This window comes from Drosophila rhopaloa, unplaced genomic scaffold (assembly GCF_018152115.1).
Source record: "Drosophila rhopaloa isolate 14029-0021.01 unplaced genomic scaffold, ASM1815211v1 contig_47, whole genome shotgun sequence".
NCBI classification, from domain to species: domain Eukaryota; kingdom Metazoa; phylum Arthropoda; class Insecta; order Diptera; family Drosophilidae; genus Drosophila; species Drosophila rhopaloa.
Window position 1 is genome coordinate 3,963,102 of NW_025335142.1, and position 21,228 is coordinate 3,984,329.

Genomic DNA, 21,228 nt, shown 5'->3' on the forward strand with positions numbered 1-21,228 from the left:
GTTCAACATTATTTTTCTCACAAATTTATAATGTTGGTTATATATACGACTTTATTTGAATTAAAAATTGATTATATTCGAAATAGGCTTTAAAATAAACCTTAGCTTGCATTTTCTCAGTATCTTCCTTATTTACATTTTTGGGATTCTCGGCTATACCGTTTACGATCACATCAAACAGCTGGTTATGGTTTGTTTATTTGTTTTTCTTAAAAAACGGAGCCTGTTGAATTATTTTTATTACGTTTAATCAATTTTACAAAGTTAAATGAATGTCTTTACTATCTTAGTTACCATTAGTGCAATTTGCGATATTAACGCCTTTAAAACCGCCATCGTTCCCAATGAGTTTATTGTTCATTTTCGTTCCAAATACTTTGCGCCGGTCCGGGAATCCTATATCAAAGCAAAACTACTTGGTTCTAACGTATGTGTGATAAATAAAACAGTTTTCTGTCCAAAGAATACTTTGTTTTAAAGATACAATAGTAACCGAAAGATACATTAATATCTAAAAGATACATTTGTGTTACAAAAATGTGGCATTTACCTTCAAAGGATTCATTGAATCAAAGAGATATTTTTGTATCTGAAAGTTACATTTGTATATCGATTCTATTAAACAAATATTCAATATTTCTAATCATTTTATAGATAACAAATTGGACAATTATTCCACGTGCAAATTTAGCTTGGCAATATCCAAGCGATTTCGATGTTTTAAGAATTTTTGCCGAAGACGAAAGATCGGCAAAGTTTATTATTGAAAGGATCAAATCTCATCCATCAGTAAAGGCAGTAGTCCCTCAGCGAAGTGTTCGACGGTTACTGAACTACGACCCGTACAGCAATTACACGAATATAAATCGTCATTCTCAGGGAGTTTTAAGGAACAGTAACGCGAATAACGATCGACACCGGCAAGTTTGCTCAGTACTGCATGCTAATGTCCTTTGGAAACTTGGTATCACTGGCAAAGGAGTCAAAGTTGCTATTTTCGATACTGGTTTGACCAAAAACCATCCACACTTTCGAAATGTGAAAGAACGAACAAATTGGACAAATGAAAAGTCCCTGGACGACAAAGTTAGTCATGGCACCTTCGTCGCCGGGGTAATCGCATCCTCCAGGGAATGCCTGGGCTTTGCTCCTGACGCTGATCTGTACATATTCAAAGTCTTCACGAACTCTCAGGTGAGAAATGAATAGATCTTGGTAAAGAATAAATCTAATCTGTAACTGCCAGGTCTCTTACACTTCCTGGTTCCTGGATGCCTTTAACTACGCGATATACAGGAAAATAAACATTCTCAACCTCAGCATTGGTGGACCCGACTTTATGGACTCGCCGTTCGTTGAAAAGGTTTTGGAACTGTCTGCCAATAATGTCATAATGATATCGGCAGCCGGAAACGATGGTCCCCTCTATGGCACTCTGAACAATCCCGGTGACCAAAGCGATGTAATCGGCGTGGGCGGTATTCAGTTTGATGATAAGATCGCAAAGTTTAGTTCAAGAGGAATGACCACCTGGGAACTACCTCAGGGATATGGAAGATTGGGACTCGATATAGTCACATACGGAAGTCAAGTGGAAGGAAGTGATGTGCGCAAGGGCTGCAGACGCCTCTCAGGAACATCAGTCTCCTCTCCAGTTGTGGCCGGAGTAGCTGCACTGCTTATAAGCGGTGCATTTAAAAAACTTGATTTGATAAACCCAGCATCTCTGAAGCAGGTGCTTATTGAAGGTGCCGAGAAGCTCCCGCACTATAACATGTTTGAGCAGGGAGCTGGAAAACTAAATCTGTTAAAAAGTATGCAGCTGCTGCTTTCTTATAAGCCGAAGATAAGTCTTATTCCATCTTACCTCGACTTCACCTCAAACTATATGTGGCCGTATAGCTCTCAATCTTTGTATTACGGAAGCTCCGTCGTTATCGCAAACGTAACAATACTCAATGGCATTTCGGTTACCAGCCATATCGTTGGGAACCCGAAATGGATTCCTGATCTCGATAATCATGGTCAGTTTCTACAAATATCAACACAAGTGTCTCCTATCTTTTGGCCGTGGACTGGATGGATGGCAGTTTTTATTGGTGAGTTTTGGGGGGGAAATTTGTTATTTAATTTCCAGTTACAAATTTGTTGCTTTTCAGTTGTAAATAAAGATGGAGACAACTTTGAAGGAGTTTGTAAAGGAAGTATCACTTTAGTTGTGGAAAGTTTTAAAGAGTCAGCAAACGAAACTCATTTAACAGAAGTTGAGCTTCCACTGACAATAAAAGTAACACAAAAACCTCCAAGAAACAAAAGAATATTGTGGGACCAGTATCATAGCTTGAGGTATCCACCGCGTTATATACCAAGAGACGATCTGAAAGTAAAATTGGATCCCCTAGACTGGATGGCAGACCATATACACACAAACTTTAAGGACATGTATACACATTTACGAAATGTTGGCTATTATATTGATGTTTTACGGGAACCTTTCACCTGTTTCAACGCCTCAGATTACGGCGCTTTATTGATTGTCGACCCTGAGAAAGAGTTTAGCGACGAAGAAATAAACACTTTAAAAGAAAATGTTTATAATAAAGGTCTTAATGTCGTCGTATTCGGAGATTGGTATAACACAACGGTGATGAAAAAAATAAAATTCTTTGACGAAAACACCAGACAATGGTGGACACCTGACACTGGCGGAGCCAATGTTCCAGCCCTAAATGATTTGTTAAAGCCATTTGGAATAGCTTTTGGCGATTTTGTTGGAGAGGGACACTTTAAACTGGGCGACCATTCAATGTATTATGCTAGTGGTGCTCCACTTATTAAATTTCCAATGAATCCAGGAGATATTTTAGTAGGAACAAAGTTAAATGATCAAGGACTTTCGGTATGTTTACTTTGAATTTATTTGATTTACATCATATGTATATTTATTTTTTTCAGATTATAAATTCTAAGACACCTAAAAAGGAGGCTAAAATAGATGTACCTATTTTTGGTATGTTTCAAACCAAGGCCAACAGTATCGAAAGCAACGAGGAAATCATGAGCAATGCAGAAAGCAATTTGGTTGAGATCGTACCCACAGATTATGTAGCAATTAAAAACAGGGTTTTGCTATTACGGAAAAAGGAACGAAGTGTAAACTTCGCCAAAATCAATAGTTACCAAACTAATAATGAAGGACGAATAGCCGTATATGGAGACTCTAACTGCCTGGATTCTACACATCTGGAAAAGGCTTGCTACTGGCTTTTGATCACATTTTTAGATTTTGCTATAAACTCACACAAATCTAGCTTATTGCAGAACCTAAATCGAATATCGGAATTTCACAAATCAAAAAGAGCCCCTTTACCTTTTAGGATATCAAACAATAATTTAATATTAGGATCCCAAAACAACATTTGCGAAAAATTCGACTGGCTTGTCGCAACGAAGAGAGAAATCGTTGAGGAGAGGGAATCTTCTATTCTGGAAGTGGTAACAAAAGCAAGTGAAGGTATGCATATTTATTTACAAATTCCGCAAACATCTTTCATTAATTTGTGTTTTATTAGAATATGAGAATGTAATTAAGAATTTACTGGATGCGGAGATCACAAAATTGACTCAAAACAACGACTACTTTGCAGGAAGCCAAGTACCCGATAGTTTAACAACTCCAATTATATTTATGATTAGTTTGAGCTTAATTGTTATTATATTATTTCTTTTATTCATAAGACGTAATAAAAAAAAATAAATATAATTTTTTGTAAGGTCGGAAATGTCTTCTTTACTGTGTTAAAAACAGCGTACCAAAATGTAAAAAGATACATTAAACGGCATTCACAACTAAAAAATTAAATTTTATTAATAATTAAAAAAAAATCAAAAAATTCCAGATTGGCCTTGAATCGATAGTTTAGGTCTTGGACTGCACAAAACAGTAATTCTTTTGGTTGTGAGTTGTATTTTGGCTTTGTTGGAGCCAAAATCCCTTTGTAGATTTAATTTTTATATCCAAAATCCCGAATATCCCGATATTCAGGAAAATAAACATTCTCATCCTCTGCCTTGGTGTCATTTTATAAATAAATTGAATTTTTTGTTTCCCAATCTATACTTTTACAACTAAAGTAGGCCAGCTTGAGGTGTAAAATATTAAAAGTAATAGCAATACATACCTTAATCTTTTAACAGTGGCCTATAATTGAAATGTATCCCATAAATTTAGTTTTAAAAACACATTTTATTCATTTGTATAATTTTAAAATCTTTAAATTGTAAGTTACTTAAAAAATTAAAAATGAGAGCATTTCAATCGTTTCTACATACAAATAATTGTATTTGTAAAGATTTTTGTTTGAATTAGTTGTAAAAAGCTTTCTGCTTTTGACAAAAAGTCGATGTATTTTTCTAAGTTAAATAAATTATACGTATTTAATATATTTGAATATTGTACATTCAAATTACAGTTATAGATATACAAAATGTCCAATAATTTACACTTAACTAAATAAATTAATTTACAGGAATTTTATTATTTTTATCGATGTTGTACCTAATGTATGGAAAGTTAATCTTAAAGTACGGCTTGCTTTATTCTGTGGCAATATACAACATAGCCTATCATTTTTTTTCGTTGTCAATTTTACTTTTATCCAACGATGACGACACCATCCCACCGCCGTTGGAAGGATACAGCTTTTCTAAATAGTTTAATGATTCATTCAAAAAGGTCTGTAACAAAATAATTATTATTATCAAGTCAGAGGAGCTTAAAATCTATATCTTACCTGGAAAGCGTGCAGAACAGCCATAATTGCGGGTGATCCGAATCCGTGCGTTATTAAGGAGAAATGTGTAAGGTGGCGTTGCATCGATGGCTCCAGCAAATGCTGTGATCTCGTGCCGAAATGAGTCGTCCGATCTTGGCTCAAGATCTGCATTAGCTCTTTTGTAATCTGGAAATTTACAATTTATTTTTAATAACAACATATTTCTTAGCTTACACTTAAGCCTCTCATCCAATAAGTTATAATGTTACCACATAAAGAAAATAATTATAAAATTCGCTTGTTGCGTTATTAATCGATTTTGTATAATTTCAGAGATATATAAGTGCGCAGATTTAAATAGTGGGCAACAGAAAATTCGTTGTTTTCTTATGTTTGTTTAACACTTTACAACTTAAGACTTAAGTCTTGTGAAAAAAATGTACTGAAGTTGGTTTTCTTTAAGTTAAAATAACGCGATAAACAGAGCTGACGAGGGCTCTAAACCCATAAAAAAACAGATAATAAATGTTTATTTGCTTGCTGACTATTATAGAAGCTCCACTTTCTTAAGACCTTACCTGCTGGGAGTGGAGGATGAGCTCTTTTCGTCGGTACGAGTCCTGGGGCTCCGTTTGGTGCCGCACGATGTACTCGGCCAGCTGCCTGGCGGGGAACTCGGTTTCGCACACGAAGTGGAAGTCCTTGGCCAGGTGCGTTGCCTCCCCCTCCACCAGGGATGTGAGTAGCGTCACGTTGGCCGCTTTTCGCCTGCCGGCCGGTAAGTTCAGGCCGATCTTCTCCAGCTTCTCCCTCAGCAGGCGACCCCCGTTCTTGCTCTTGGCCCTGAAAGGATGGAGTGGATATTTAAAGCCCTGTTTCGGGGAGAATCTCGACTGAACCCACCTTCGGAGCACTCCGCCCAGAAGGGAGGCGTTCAAACACTCCGGTGGCGACAGACGCCGCTGCACTTCGGCTATGGTGACCTTGTATTTCGAGGTGCTCGATAGGAGACTAAGGCGACCAGGAACTGCACAGAATACCTCGCTGGGCGAACCCGATCCAATGTTCCCGGCTTCTTTTCCGCTTTTCATGCCTGCAAATAAACGCAACACCAGATTTGGATTCCATGAGCATGTACACCATACATATTGTTCAAGGTAAGGAAAATATATTATTATTGCTATTGTTGTTATTGTTCCGACTGAGCAAAGTGTGAACGCAGGACGTGGGGATCATTTTACCCGAATCCTGCCAATTAGAAGGGCAAGATTCAATTTCACAATGCACACAGACTCACTATTTTCTGGGGTTGGTCCATGCATTGTTATTTAGGCGTGTTCGCAGTTCCGCCTCAAACGCAACATGGAGTGGCATGTAACTTGCAAGTTCATTATGATTATGAATAAATATGGTGAGGTTCAAAAATACGAACAAATGTCTACAATAATTAGTTTTTAACTTTTTTTTATATTTAGTTTTCGCATTGAAGAATGCTGTTCTCAACCAACTCTTTCCTTCAACACGAAAATAGTTCAGAAATAATTTTAACATCAGTTAAAATAATAAAATCATTGCTGGCATAGCATTATATTTGTTTGAAGCGCAACAATAGTTGTCGAGTATAGAGGCTTATGTATTTTTCAAGCTTTTAGTTCCAAAAATCCTTTAAAATATGAACATATGCTATCAAGTTTTGGTTTTATTCTCTATTCTGGACTCGCGGACAGTGTTTAAAGGGGTGTTTTCAACACGATGAACAAATATGGACTAAAATATTTGCCCTTAGGCTCAAAATCGTACATTGAAAAGAATAGTTGTTCAATAATCCTTAAGGTGCTTCAGTATTTTTCTATTTTTAAGTGTTCTAAATTACAATAAAAGGAATATTTCTTGTAATAACTCACTCTTTATAAGCGGCAAGTCTGACATAAACGCCACGTTATCGTCGAGGGCAGGAGCTTGGACATCATCGACAGCATTTTGAAGGGCTTGGTGCAACGCCAGGGACTCGTGCTCATGACCAAGTCTGGTTCCGTGGGCAGCTCCCGCCGATATTGCACTTCCGTAATCGCCTCTTCTATCCGTGTACGGAAACCCGTGTGACAGTTGTGTCTGCAAAAGTTTTGAAGTTAGACATAATTGGGAGCCATATAAATTGAATAATAATAATAACTGTGGTTTGTCAAGAAAATATAATTTTCGGAAAGATAATGTTTTGTGAAATATTTTAGATAAGACAAATTATGTTAAGAAACTGTTTAAAACTGTTGTATTCTTGCAATTGTGATATATTTCTTAACTGAATTTCAAGGAGATAGTTCTGGCTCTATAAAGTGATCAGCATTATCAGAAGAGTCGATATAGACATGTCCCTCTATTTTCACACGATTTGCTAGCTCAGTTTAAGAACTGCCGTAATTCTTTTATACGAATGAAAACGTGAACATTTAATGGTAAAACTGTAATTTCACCGTCGACCTAATTTGGCACAATTTCGTTGATTTTAACTTCTTTGTTTTGGTTTTCTTACTAATGTTGCTGTTCATCCAAAATAACTGTGTATTAATCAAAGCAAGATTGTATTCTACAATTTTAGAAGATATTTATAATTTCTATCTGTATATGAAAGCTGCAATAAGGATATTGGTAAATTCGTTTTTGCGACGGTTTCGGCATGCGGAAGTTAACTTCCTTTCTGGTTGTTCCATAAATTAGGTGTACTTTTGAACTAAAGAATTCCAAGCCCACACCGCCACAAATCAAGCGGAAACGTATTTTGTGTAGTGCAGTGTTATTACAGAGGGTATGGCAGAAATGACGGCAATAATTGCGAGATTATTAATACATCGGCGCTTCGGTTTCGCCAAGGGGTTGAAGTCGCCGCATAGCCAATCCCAGGTCCTTGCCACCGATGTATGCAGACCGGCTGGCAGCCGCACTCACACACTCTCGTCGAAGTACGTCTGTGTGCGAGTCCTTTCGGCGGACAGATGCGCACAGAGCCTGAGAGGATACGCCTTTTCGGGGCATTAAGGCTGCGTTTCGCTGCACCACTCGCCGAGTGGCATGGAAATGAATGGGGGGCACAGACTCCCTTCGGCGGGCTAAGGCTGAGCTAGGAATTTCATCGTTCTTGGCAAGACTTTCTTGGAAATCCCAAGAACATTTTTTACATTTTCCGGGCGATGTTTTTTTAATGCACTCGAATGGAATTCGTTCAAAAATAACTTCGACAACTTTCACAGAATGGGGCAATTTCCACCCCGAAAATGTTCCATGGCCTTCCAAGCCAAGAATGTAGCAAAATATGCAAGAATAATGTGGAACAAGACGCAAATTCTTAAACGGATAAAAAGATTGAGTCCTGGGCTCAGCTTCCTTCTTGTTAGTATTCCCAGTAATTTGCCTCCAATTGGGGTACTTAAGGAAATTTGTTTATCCTATCGTCTTGTAACTCGAACACATTTACTGACAAGTCATAAAATTAAAATGTGTTAAGGTATTAAACCTATTCTAGTACCTATAAATACTTGTATACATCAATGATTTAAATACAATTAAATTGTTTTTTTTTTCTTGTCACCATTTACTATTTAATTATGACAGTTTTGAAAGGTTTTCAATCACCAAACAAATTTAAAGTAAAGAATTTTTTAAGATTCAACCGAAAATGAATAGATTTTTACAACTGTTTTCACAAATCTTTGAGCTTAACAATTGATTAAAATAATTGTATACTATGTTTGGTAAGATAAGCTTTAGTTTGTTTAGTTTAGAACGCACAGGTAAGTCTTATTATATAAACAAAATAAATTGGCTGACTATATATATATCCAATAAACACCAGCCGGCTTAAAAAATAGTTCGATTGATAGTTAGGGCTTAAGTTTTCGCAGCTTTTCATTTATTGCCTACTGATATCTAAATTCTCACACAGATCGACTTAATCAGGATTGGTGATCAATATACATACAGTATAGAGTCGTTAATTTAAGCTCATAAAAAGGGATAAGCTACTTACAACATGTCCCTGCAGCTCAGCCTCTCTGTGGGTCCTGTGGATCCCCAGCTGGTCCTGCGTGGACCGGAGTCCCGCCAACTGGTTGTAGTGGTGCAGTGGGGCGTGGTGCAGCGAGGAGAGGGGCTGGCCATACGGATCCGTGCCCAAGTACTCGAGGGCCCCGTGGTTCTGCAAGTAGCCGGATATCTAGATAACGCTTGGGGATAATCACGGCCAGCCGGCGGAGGGGAAAGCTTACCTGTTGCTGGGGGGGACTCTGCGTGGAGTGGTGGAAGGGGGGCGGAAAGTACGGCGGCTGGAAGTCGGACTGCAGCGACTGGTGGTGCATGGTGGCCGCCGAGCCATGGGTGCTACTGTGCCCACTGTGCCCCGTGGCCGGTCCGCTGCGCCCCGTGTGTCCTCCGGAATGCGTTGTGTACGCCGCACTGCCGCTGGACAGCCCTAGACTCCCATGTCCGCTGAGGCGTTCCTGTGGAAGACACACAAATTTAAGTAACGCCGATTGGGAAAATGTTTCATGTAGAGTATATACTAGTTAAAGTTATTTGGAAAAGTTCATTTTATCGTGAACATGAATTCCCGCCGGTAAACAGAGTTTTGCTGTCGCTTGTATATTTTGCACATTTTTGTTTTGCGCATTCCCTGTTTTAAGAACTTAACTAAACACTTTAATTTAATATTACATTTCTGTACAAGTTGCTTGTATCACTTCAAAGTTACTTTAATCCTTTTTAAGATGGGATTCGATTTTAACCATTGAAAAATTAAACTTTAAACACATATTGGGTCCAGAATTGGCTTGTAAAATGAGTTTACCATTCATAGCAAGACTTAATTTCCTAACATAATGCAATTAAGAGTTTGCGATGTTTGACCTTGATTAAAATTGATATGCTGGGATGTCAGTATTGTAAACTAATCTGTTTAATCTATTGAAGTTGTTGTTTGATAGCAGCAGCATACATTTTTATCCACCTTTTCAGAGCGATTAATAATACTTGTAATCAAAATTGTGTTTAAAACAATAACGCCTTTTTAGTTAATTAAATGTATTTGACATGAATTCTTGTTTGCAAGAGCTGTGCCTCTTTAGTTTCTTTTTAACACTCAATACGCCATGACATGTTTTAAATATTTCTAACTTTAAACGAGAGAAATCATGGTATGCTTTTTAATTTTCAGGTTAAGTTCCAGAACGTATCACACATAATGATCATCATTAGATGATGATTAATAATTGCCGATTGAAAAAAGCACCAATAGTCACTGAAACACGAACTCTTTGGAGGTCAAGTTATTTATTTTTACCGCCAAGAAATTCGATACACCGTCAATCATTTCTGGTTGTAATCCCAGCGAACTCTTAGTTTTGAAATATACCTGAACCTGAATAACAGCTGGCATATCCACATACGCTAAAGTCATGTTATCATATTTAAATCCTCTGAATCTCTATGCACACATATTAATTGGGGTTTTCCGATTTTTTTTTCGATTGTACGAATATATTCCGGAACTACGATATGGCTATATCACAACGGATTACACTGGCACACGTGATGTAAGTCGTCGAATGGGTTTGGGTACTTTTGGACCGACGGCAGGGCAGCATCAGCAGTCTACGAGCGACGAACGCGAAATGAGAACTAGTCTCTCGTCAGTGTGCCAAAAAGGCGAAAAGGTTTGCTTTTTCAGCCAGCGACGCCGGCTTCGCTTCGCAGTCGCTACCGTTAGAGGTTGGTCGGTTGTTCAGTTGTTCAGATGGTCGTTTAATCGGCGAAGGAGCTATATGGCCCTATAACCATATAGCTCTTTTCCACGACTCTCATTGCGATTACCGGGCCTCGAATCCTTCTTGTATAGAAAGCACATTTAAATCTGTGCAGCATAAAGGACTCGCATAATGAGGTCGGAAGCTCGGTTTAGTGAATGATATCACACAAGCCATTTGACATCCTGCCCAGTCGCGCGGCCTTTCAATTCCCAGGACTCACAGGATGCAGTGTCAATAGAAGATGCACGCGATAAGGCCGATCCGGTTGGGGGTTCCAGCACAACACATTACACATTATTAGGTATCCATAACTGCGGTTATTGATTCCTTAAATTTGCACAACTGCCGCACCGCGCACATTCGATTAGGCAGAATGCGAGTGCATCACATTAGGTCTGCTTTCATTTACCTGCTCCTTAATTCAGCATTGTGTCAGGGGAAAAAGAATGACAGTAATTTGACACAAAACGTTGAGGTTTTCAGAAATCGAACATGTTTATTCGATTGTGTAAGTGTGGGGAGTGTGCATCGAGTGCAGCGATGGGGCCGGGTCTTCATTGTGGTCCAAATAAGGAACTTCTCCAAGTGGACCAAACAAGGCGGTCTATGAATGCCCATGCACATTCGCTCTATTTCCTCTCGTTCGCATCGCTTTAATCAACTAATTCATATTGCTACACATTCAAATGGCAGCTCAATTATTTAATTCTGGGTAATATTTATTAGTGGATGATTGCTAATTGCAGGTGATTAATTTAGAAATTCGGAAATATACACGTTATCTCTCTTTTATACACTCAAATTGTTAGTAGATTTTGTTGTTTTATAATTTGAACGATTTGGTTCTGTCAATGATTGTAGTTTATAAAATATTAAAGAATTTGTTAACTCTAATTTTCTTTGACAGGATAAGAGAAAGTCTACATTTGTAATATGACTTTACAAGCATATCTTTATTTGATTTCAACGACATTCACTAGCTTTAACAGTATTTTGATTGATAATTGTGTGCTTTGTCGAAAGATGTCTCCAAAAACTTAAAATAAATGTTTATACACAATGAATGCTGTATTTTATTAAAACTTAAGAAAGTACTGACTCACTACTAAAAAAAATTTAGTTTAAAGTGTTTGAAAGATTTTAAATGAGCTAAAGAATGTTGTTTTTTTAAAGTATAATTTTATAATACCATGATGATTTGTTGACTGATACGTTATAAGTAATGGTCATATGTTACAGTTTAAAACAAAAAAAACGAATCTCTTTTTAAAAATGTACGATCCCGAAAAACCAGTTACTGCATATCTTCGGTGAATTCGTCCATCATAAAAGCCATCATAGCGGAATGTTTGCCGAACCACTGAATCCCTGCTATCAAATTATGAATCGACAAGCTATTCGTGTAAACTTAGTGAATATACATTATATCCACATACGAGGTATATAAGCCAATCTTGATGGTCGAGTTCAACGGGGACAGAGATTTGGTAGGGAGCATTCTTGCGGGTCTTCGGCTGGCCCAAGAACGTGGCAATTGCGGATCGGGCACGACTTTATTGTGGCTTAATAAATTAAAATAATTTTGATTGATTACTTTGGATTATCTTGTCATTTGCCAACATCAAATAGAATATTTAAGAATACAGGTAAACCGGTTCTCTTTTGTTTTGCGTGAATATTCGTCTATCGACGGCTGGTCTTTTGGTGGTTTTCTTTTCCTATCCCCAGAGATTTGGCGCATTTCGCGCTCAAGAATTCGTGCTTGGCTCTAATCAAAGCCAAATCTGGGTATTAAGTCTCCGTTCAATTAAAACGGTATTTCTGGATGGAATGTACTAGTTAAGCACCCGAAAATCGAGCTCCTGTAAGTGCTCCCTGATTTATTGCGTCTAATTCGGTATCGCATATCTTAAGATCCACTCTTCGTTTGTTTACTTGTGCTCGGATGGATGTAACTTAATATTTGGTAGCCACTAATACGCGGCTGTCTGCTCATCCGTTTTGGGCTTTTTGACGCTTATTCTTGGCTCTTGCCGTCACTCAATACCGTCAATACTCTTGGCCAACTCGATTTTATTGGTATGTGTGGCTTTTGAGTAATGCTTTTGACCCTTCGCCAGTTGGCAGTGGCCGTGGCTGTTCTTTATTTTGCTGTTATTTTTATTTATTTATTTATTTTGTTCTGGGTTTTTTCTTCTTTTCTATTATTAATTGTGCGATTGGAAACTCTTGGTTTTCAATCACATGAATTTCTGAATTTTACTCCATTGTTTGCCATTGCCAGACATGAATATGCTGAAATTTCGGTCTTACTCTGGTGGTCAATACTCCCATGGCGTAATTCAAGATAAAGATAAATAAATTATAAAGGTTCGAATGGTTTCTTGGCGGGCAGAGTCTATCTGGTTTTTGGGAGGCACAGGTAGACAGTTGGAAGCTGTTGAGCAGGTCGAAATAGTTTCACCTCAAGTGTGTTCCGAGCGACGGTCATACATAAAAGCCCGGCTCACATACGCACCATTTACACACACGCCGTGTATAAATGCGCACTTCACTTGGTATTCTAATGAAATGTTATCCACTTGCGAATGATCAATTGCCATTAAAAGAGTTTTGACTCCAAAATCAGGGTTCACTTTTCTAGCTGGCCCATTGCGATTCGTGCTCCAGTGTTCTTTCGTTCGTTTCTCCCTTCGCCTTTGCCACCCCATAGTCTCAATGGGTTTGGATCCGTTTTCTAACGCTCGGTTTTTGCATCTTTCAGATAAGTTATGTGATAAATGTGTTTAGGAACGTTAGAAAAATCAATACTAGCGAGTACCAGTTTGCAGCTCATCTAAAATAGTCAATTTCTCAGATTAGTGTTCAATTGTTACACGATGATTTGCAAGAACACTATTTTTGTATGCCAATTTATTGACATGAGACTTATCTATTTAATTTTTGTCAGTTAACTTTGTTTACACACATTCATTCGTTAATATAAAAATGTACTCAAATATTGTAATTGTTTATTCGGTAGCGCCAGTTTACTTAATAATAAAAATACTAACTAATCTCCAGTTTAAAAAGGCCTTATAAGCTTAAATATGTTTTCCTAATCAGCATTTTAAAAAATCAGCATGTTAAAGTTTCCCTTCAGAAAAAATTTCAAAACAAATTATTTAATACTTTACTGCTAGTTGCAAATAATAAAATATTGAGAAACCGTTTATAGATTCTTAAAGAATAAAGGTAAAACTGTACTGATTTGCTCGATGCTTGTAACTTAAGGATGACATATCTTTGTAATGTTATGAGATTAGAAACCAATATTGAAAACAATTTAACAGTTGAAGAAGATAAATTCTTGGGACCGATTGGAAACTAAGCCCATTTATATATTGGTAAGGCAAATAACATTCTACATAGAATTCCCATTTAGATTTCAGGAAGTTTATTCATGGAAAATTATCAAGAACCACTGAAAATGTTTATTTTCTCGGCGAGCGGGCCAAATCGTCGAACTAGCAGTTTTTCGCGTTTTCTGACTTCGTTTAATAATAAAAAAAAAACAAGTATGGTAACTTAAGAACTTTGAACAACGGCGCCAAAACTGTATGACTACCTTGGTAAAAAGCAGAGTGCCCCGTAACGCCTTGCGAAAGTGGCCAGAAAGCACCTATATTTGCGTTAAACCCAAAGGTGGTCACACTGCCTGGACCTGAAATCTGTGTGTCGCGAAATTCTCCGTTCCGCCGCATTTTCCGCGAAAAAAAGTGCTGTCGACGGGAGCCGGGGGTGGGTGGCAGGTCGCCGCGATCAATTATCCGTGGAAAGTGATTGAATACACCAGTTTTCCCATTTTCAAATGCAAAATACAGTGCTGCCAGACCGTCAAACTGAACTTTTCCGGTTTTTCCCTAATTTCTCAGTTTTCCAAACTCGGCCACCAGCGTGAGACCCCCAAAAGTTGCGGCCCGCTCCCCCACATCCGCCACGACCCTGGGACCCCCTCAGAAAAGCGCAGGAAACGCTCCCAAGCCTCCCGACCGAAGTCATACCCTCAAGACTGCCAGCGTTGCCCCCCTCAAAACCCACCCATCCCGGCGCTGCCATTTTTCGATATTTCGAAAAAGGAAATATAATTTCGAAAAAATGTTCGAAAAAGTGTTGCCACAGTTCAGCGGCTTTAGTTTACATTAATTTTACATTATTCTACAGTCTTTGTGCGGCATCTAGATTTCGTTTACTGAACCTATACCCGCCCATAGGTGGCACTATACAGCAAATTATAAGCAAAATAGCTGAACAAATTAATATCAAATGTTATTTTATTAGGAATTTCTAAATGTTTAAAGTTGGACAACTCATATAATTTGTATTTAGGGTGAAGTTGGTCGCCAAGCAAGTAAACTGACTAAGTCTTGAAACAATTGTTCGTTTCCGTCCGTTTCTAATTTCTGACAAGTGGTTTAAATTTAATTTTAATTTTAAATAAAAACCTATCCTTGCGTTAACCCTTCAAAATTTGTTGAAATGCTTATAAAGACACGATTTATTAAAATGAAAATAACTGTGAAAACTATGAAAAAAGCAAAGAATCAACTTAGCTTTCCTTAAACCGCAACAGTTCATATAGATGGATCCGTATTTGGTATTTGGACTTATTTTTTGTACCATTCAGAACAATGTGTAATTTTTTTTTTAATTTGTAAGTATACTTAGAGTAAACTGATTTGGCATGCCAAATATCTTACAAACTTTAAAAATGTACAGAAACAAATGATAAACTTGTGGTTTTGTTAGTTTAAAAGTATAAAATAGTATATAAGACCTACATAAACCAATTACATAGTGTATAGGTTTCTTATTCAGAAATAAATATATTATACTCAACACACAAAGCCACAAACACTATAAAATAATTGACGCTTTCTGTTGTGTGTCCTAAATTTATAGTTAAATATACCTCTGATAAAAGCTCACTAATTGTAATTTTCCCAATGAATATAATAAAGATCAAGTAGAAAAACAACGGCTGTACATTGTAAGCTTTGCAAGACGTATAACAAAGTTTAAATTGATTTTCCCTCCTCAGAGTACAAAAAAATTGGTGAAAGAGTGGAAAAAAACCGATCACTTTGAAAGTATTTGCAAATAATAATTAAATTAGCACGTGGCTTCCATACAGGCAATCACGTCCGAATTCCTCGGCGATGACGTAATGATTTCGAATACTTATACAGTAGCCGAGGCCAGGCCAGGAATTGGCCTGGATCCCGATCCCGACTGCCGCTATTACTGAAATTGCCTCCTGAGCGAAGATGTGCCCGCCCAAGAAAAGAACATGCCTGCGCGATTTTCGCATTTTTTTCGGCCACTACCTGGTCCGGACTTGAATGCCACCAATTATATTGCGACATATAAAACAAGTAGGCCCTAACATCTTATACAACTCCTCACTTTCATCGTGTGGACCAGTCCTTTTAATTACGCTGTCAAGTTGAATGATGGTGGGGTTTGGGGTTTGGGTTCCGAGGGGTTGGCTTTGGGCTTTATATGATATGGAGACATCGAATGGCATAAAGACCGCTTTACACCCATAGAATAAGCCGAGTGCATGCGGGTATTGTCATAATATTGTCAGTAAATAAAGAATCCCCATTCGCAACTGGCACATTTTCTTCGCTTTTTGGTTAACACATTTACATACTACGTACGGTCGGCACTGATCATCCGCGAACCGGTACAGTGGACCCTTAAAATTGGCTCGTTTCCAATTAGATTACACATTCGTTCGACGTCCGGTGCTGTCATTTATTGGAGCTGCAAGTTGGAACTGTCGGAAGAGCTATAAATTAAACGAATTTAAGAGGAAGCTTCGCTCCAAACGCTGCATATAATATTCATAACAACAATGGAAATGTTCAGCGGACGATAATCGATTTTTGCTTATTACGATCCAGGTACAGGTACTCCCCGGCCTCCTGGCTGCGCACGCGCTCCACTCTGAGGGCTCCAGTCGGAGGCCTCGTACAGGTCGCTCCTTGGCCCACAAAACCGCGAAGGAGCGGGCCCTTAATGAAGTAGTAAAACTCATTCATAAATATATTAAACCTGCTGGGTATTTGCGGAGCCTGCTCGGCCAAAATCGAAAAGCTGCGTCCGCTGTTCTAGCGAACAAATGACGAATAGAAGAACGAGCCTCGAAGTGACCACTTGGCGGCCATGCAGATGCACTGAGAGAAAGAAGGTGAAGGTGCATTGGATAAGCTAATTGGAACTGATATTACATAACATCCATTGCAACTTAACTAAACCGTCTACTGAAACCCTGGCAATGTTGATGCAACCTTAGACATTTTTAACATATCTTAAAATTAAGAAGTATTATAGAAAACAACAGAATAAGAACAAAGTTTATAAAGAAACCATTGTAACACATAATTTAAATAAAGTTTGTCCCTTAAATTAAATAAACATCTGGATATAAAAATTCCATAATATACGCACAATACTAATATCTAAATAGTCGAGGGCCCTTGGAGCTAGTAGTACAAGTTCCTATGTTAGCCTTAGTTTTGTAAAGAATTCTAGCATCAAAAAATATTTAAAAATTAATAAGTATATACTTAGAGAGTTAAAAACAAGGCTTCATTTAAAAAGGTAGAACATGTTTGTATTTCTACAAGTTTTTGATTAGCAAAGAATATATATCTAACACATAACCCAATTAATAGATAACAATAATTTATTGGATTTTTAATTTTTTAAAGGGGCTAGCACGAACTAAAACCTCAACTCCTAAAGAAGACGAACACCTTCAAATGTTTCTCTCTGTGTGTCTTCAACTGAGCTCAGACCAACTCAGCTCGGCTCGTCCGTTGGCAATCTGCGTCCAAAGGGCAGGCTTTCAGTGCAGCAGCTCACGAGGAGTCAACCCAACTGCAGTTCTCCTCGGTGCCGGACTCCTCCAACCTCCAACCTCCCTCCTCCATCCACCAAGAAGGCAAAGGCAAAACGCATGATTTTACTCTTGCTCTGGCTTTTGGTTTTGGCTTTAGCTTTCGATGTGGATGTGGATGTGGTTCTTTCCACGGCTTTGGTTTGCCACGAGCCTAACACACGCCGTTCGCGTTGTCGACGTTCCGACACTTGATTCTGCTGGCGGATCTTGGCCACGTTATGAACATTTACATTTATCTTGCCAATCAATTTAGTTTTGTTTGGACTTTTTAATTTCCTCTCCGCAAATGAAATCAATTTTGATGCGTGCATATGCAATTCGAGTTTCCTCCGAGGATATGTATCCACCCGTTGGTGTAGGTTCAAGCGGAAATGCCTTCGAGCGGATGCAAAGGACTCAACATTATCTCGCCCGCACTGGTAAAATAATAATAAACATGATATGCTAATATTGCAATACGCTCTGCCGTGGTCATATATTATTTTGCTCCTATCTTAATTATTTTCATTTGTCTTATTGCGAACTCTTTAAATTGCTTTGTAACCAAATTGCATTTTGTGAGGTTTCATTTCACAATTATAAATATTCGGTTTGGTGAAAAATTGATGAAGATTTTAATTCGTTTTATACCTGGAATATTTCAAATATAATTATTGAAGTGCCTTATTTTACTGAAAGTCGAATTATGCTGTTGCGTTTTAAGCCAAAACCCCTCAATGTTCTTAGCACAATTACCATACCGGCAAGTCCTTAACTCCTACAAAGTGCATATTGTAAATTGGAACAATTATTTGAAATTATAAAGAAATTATTCAATAAATCATAAGGGAACCCATCAATCAGGGCTTTGGGCCCGAACCTTTGCTTTCGCTGGTCTGGGATGAAACACTGTTTGCTAATAAATAAGCTCAATGCTTGAATATTTTTTGATATTTGGGGGCTGTGCAGCGTGTGTGCTATGGGAACTTTTCTGCCAACCTGATCTGACTGTATGGCATTCTTTTTTCAGCCTTTCAGTCGGGCATCGCATCGCATCGCACGCAAATTGACGATGCGTTGCGCTTCAATCTCATAAATTATTTTGGCAACGCATCACGCGAGTGTCCCAGTGGGATCTTACCTGATTTAGGCAGCATTCGAAGGGCCGGCCAAAACCAAAAACCAAAACCAAAACTAAAGCCAAAGCTAATGCCAACATACTCGGCATGCCCATTTAGTTGGCGGGCATCGGGATTTTTGTGGGCGATGACTTTTGGTCTACCTCTTCGCCGTGCTGTGTTTTTGTTTTGATCTTTGGCCCTTGCCCCGCAAATTGCCCTATTTTTTTATCGGGCATCAAAAAAGTTCTTGGAAGCATGAAACACCATATAATTTCGCTAATTAAATGGGGGGAGCGTGTACCCACGCATTTCGAGAATTAGCGAAGAGGTATTGCTCTGCAGCCGCATTTGAATTTTTGCTCCTGACGTCTGATCACTCCCACTGCATTTTTTTTTTGGTTGATACCAAAGTCGTGTCTGCTCCAAAGCCAGATGATTTTTTGTTTCAAGATATACTTTCCCATAACGCAAGTATTTGAAGCACACACACAATATTAATATTAGGGCATATAGGGGTTTTGGGAGCTATAAAAAAAATCATATTCACTAATACCGCATTTTTTATGAAAACTGTTATAAAGCCCTTTAAATGTAATTAATTGATTCCTTTTTACAAAGGTATATGAATTAATAAGTAATATGTGCCAACAATATTTCAAAAGCTATTTTCAAAATTAATATTGTTCCATTGAAAATATTAGAATGACAAAATTAAAACTGTTTTCAAAGATAAAAATGACATATGTAATATGTTTATTGATTTATCCCTTTAGTTAAATAATTTTATTATTAAAACTGTCTTAATGCTTTTGCATTAATGATTTGTAAACGCAGCATTCGATGCCGTCGGCTTGTTATACCGGCGTCCAAAGCTTAACTTTTTTATGAGAAGAGATTTTCCTATATTGATCTTTAAAAATAAAAGGTCTTCTTGGCTTGTAAGCAAATAATAATCAAAGCTAATGAAACTAATAATTAATAAGGAATTGTATGATTCAATTTCGAAAGAGGTTTAACTTTTCAGAATCATTTTCATGTTATTAAGACCCGTTGTTTGGCTTTCCTGGTAAGTTTAAAGTAGACTTTAAAGTTTAAACTGACAACTTCCATGTGTTTCCTCAGTATAAGGCCTACTTTCAGCTAACCATGTAGATGAGAAAGGGGTAAGACTTTTATGTGGCTGTTAAAGCAGTCTGCTTTTGGGATAGGCTCTTGATGGATATCCTGACTTGCGGAGTGGGTACATCAGGTTGAAGTTTATGTACATATTATTCCCAGGGCAAGAGTGTGCCACACGGAGTCGCAGGAAAAGCCATTACTGTAAATTGGTCATTGATTTTGCTGCTAGAATGCAATGGCCAGGACAGGAATGGTAATCAGTTTGTGTGTGAATCACGGGCACAGACTCAAGGTAATTGCCCAAAAGTGCTTGCGTGCCCCAAAGTGCCCAAAGAAATTTTAGTGTCAATCAAGCGGCGTTGCCCCGTGGGCAACTCGATGGTTCAATATATCTGATTTTGAGTAGCTGCAGCGATGCGAATACGTTGCACATACGTTGGGGTAAGGTTAACTTTAGCCGATTTCGGCTGACAGTCAATTTCGATAGAGCGATAGAGTCGAACCGTCCGATTAAAGTGCTTACCATCATGAACTTCTGATCCTCGAACTGATGGTCGTTGGTGCGGTGTAGAATGTGCATTTTGATCTAAATTAACTCTGCTCTGGCGATATCAATTAGGTAGAGGGCATAGGTTAACTTTTGAACACTTGGGAGGAGGCCAGTTGAGATGCAAAACAGGTACGATCACTAAGTATTTTAAGTATTTATTGAAAATCGATTTTTGGCACTGGTTAAGGCAACTGTGGAAGCTATTGAGTTAGAGTTACGTATCCGCCGCTATGTACACTAAAACACTACAGACGAGGGCTGCTCCGATTGTTGGACAATAGATGACAATAGATTTAATTGTTATTGTTAATCAAATTTGAATATCCACGATTGCAATCGGTACGGTACGGTACGTATCGGTTCGGTTCGGAACGGAACGGAACAGAGCGGTTTCGGTACGGTTTCGATTCGGTTAATTAAGCGAGGGACCCGCAAACGAAATTCCGCCTTTGCGCAGCCACCAGACGTAGTTCTCGACTGAAGTTGGATTTTCTGGTTGGACGCAAAAACCTTCGGGGGATGTGCGATGTTGCCGCTGCCGCTGCGACTGCTGCTGTTGCTGCTGCAGATGCTGCTGCTGCTGCGGCTGCTGTTTTTCTTCTTGCTTCTTTTTTTTCGTACACCCATACAGCTGCGGAATACATAGGAAAAGTGCCCAAAGCCTATGCCCGTTCGCCATTCGTCTGTATGGGTGAGGCGGCGCACACAGATACACGGCGGGCAAGCAGGTTTTCTGGCTCTCGGGCATCGAAGAGCGGCGGCCGAAGAGAGAGCACTGCGGTCGAAGAGAGCCCAGCCATTTATATTTCGGAAGCCACGCCCCGCCAGCGGACGGACTACTAGACAATGGGCCGAGCCCGAAAACCAAACCCAGAGGCTGCGGCAGCGCAGCTTTCAGATACAGATGCAGATACTCCCGAGATACAGATGCGGGTACAGA

General features: G+C 38.6%; 2 protein-coding genes across 4 annotated transcripts; one reads left to right on the top strand and one right to left on the bottom strand.

Annotated features, from left to right (window-relative positions):
* Positions 1-196: 196 nt before the first annotated feature.
* On the top strand, positions 197-3,863 carry LOC108050666 (membrane-bound transcription factor site-1 protease). Its single transcript, XM_017132445.2, has 6 exons — positions 197-427; positions 655-1,194; positions 1,247-2,099; positions 2,160-2,899; positions 2,956-3,514; positions 3,573-3,863. Exons 1-6 carry the CDS (start codon positions 269-271, stop codon positions 3,755-3,757), a joined length of 3,036 nt encoding a protein of 1,011 aa, XP_016987934.1. The 5' UTR covers positions 197-268; the 3' UTR covers positions 3,758-3,863.
* A 502-nt stretch (positions 3,864-4,365) lies between these two features.
* On the bottom strand, positions 4,366-20,771 carry LOC108050667 (transcription factor AP-2-epsilon). 3 transcript variants are annotated; one of them, XM_017132447.2, is made up of 8 exons: positions 10,177-10,502; positions 9,035-9,265; positions 8,797-8,964; positions 6,680-6,887; positions 5,679-5,868; positions 5,354-5,618; positions 4,794-4,961; positions 4,366-4,737 (listed from the first exon to the last, which is right to left on the bottom strand). In XM_017132447.2, exons 1-8 carry the CDS (start codon positions 10,219-10,221, stop codon positions 4,627-4,629), a joined length of 1,386 nt encoding a protein of 461 aa, XP_016987936.1. In that variant the 5' UTR covers positions 10,222-10,502; the 3' UTR covers positions 4,366-4,626. The 3 variants fall into 3 exon arrangements, with proteins under 3 accessions (XP_016987936.1, XP_016987935.1, XP_044317550.1); XM_017132446.2 differs by lacking the exon at positions 10,177-10,502 and adding an exon at positions 20,262-20,771 and having other exon boundaries at positions 4,367-4,737; XM_044461615.1 differs by lacking the exon at positions 10,177-10,502 and adding an exon at positions 10,980-11,222 and having other exon boundaries at positions 4,373-4,737.
* Between the last annotated feature and the right edge of the window lie 457 nt (positions 20,772-21,228).

What these genes read in the sequence shown, in the direction of transcription:
- LOC108050666 (XM_017132445.2), top strand. Translation starts at nt 269, where the DNA reads ATGAATGTCTTTACTATCTTAGTTACCATTAGTGCAATTTGCGATATT. An exon ending in AAGTCTTCACGAACTCTCAG is followed by an intron (nt 1,195 to 1,246) that starts GTGAGAAATGAA and finishes TGTAACTGCCAG; the next exon opens with GTCTCTTACACTTCCTGGTT. An exon ending in ATGGATGGCAGTTTTTATTG is followed by an intron (nt 2,100 to 2,159) that starts GTGAGTTTTGGG and finishes GTTGCTTTTCAG; the next exon opens with TTGTAAATAAAGATGGAGAC.
- LOC108050667 (XM_017132446.2), bottom strand. Translation starts at nt 20,318, where the DNA reads ATGCACATTCTACACCGCACCAACGACCATCAGTTCGAGGATCAGAAG. An exon ending in AGGATCAGAAGTTCATGATG is followed by an intron (nt 9,266 to 20,261) that starts GTAAGCACTTTA and finishes TGTCTTCCACAG; the next exon opens with GAACGCCTCAGCGGACATGG. An exon ending in AGACTTGCCGCTTATAAAGA is followed by an intron (nt 5,869 to 6,679) that starts GTGAGTTATTAC and finishes GTTTATTTGCAG; the next exon opens with GCATGAAAAGCGGAAAAGAA.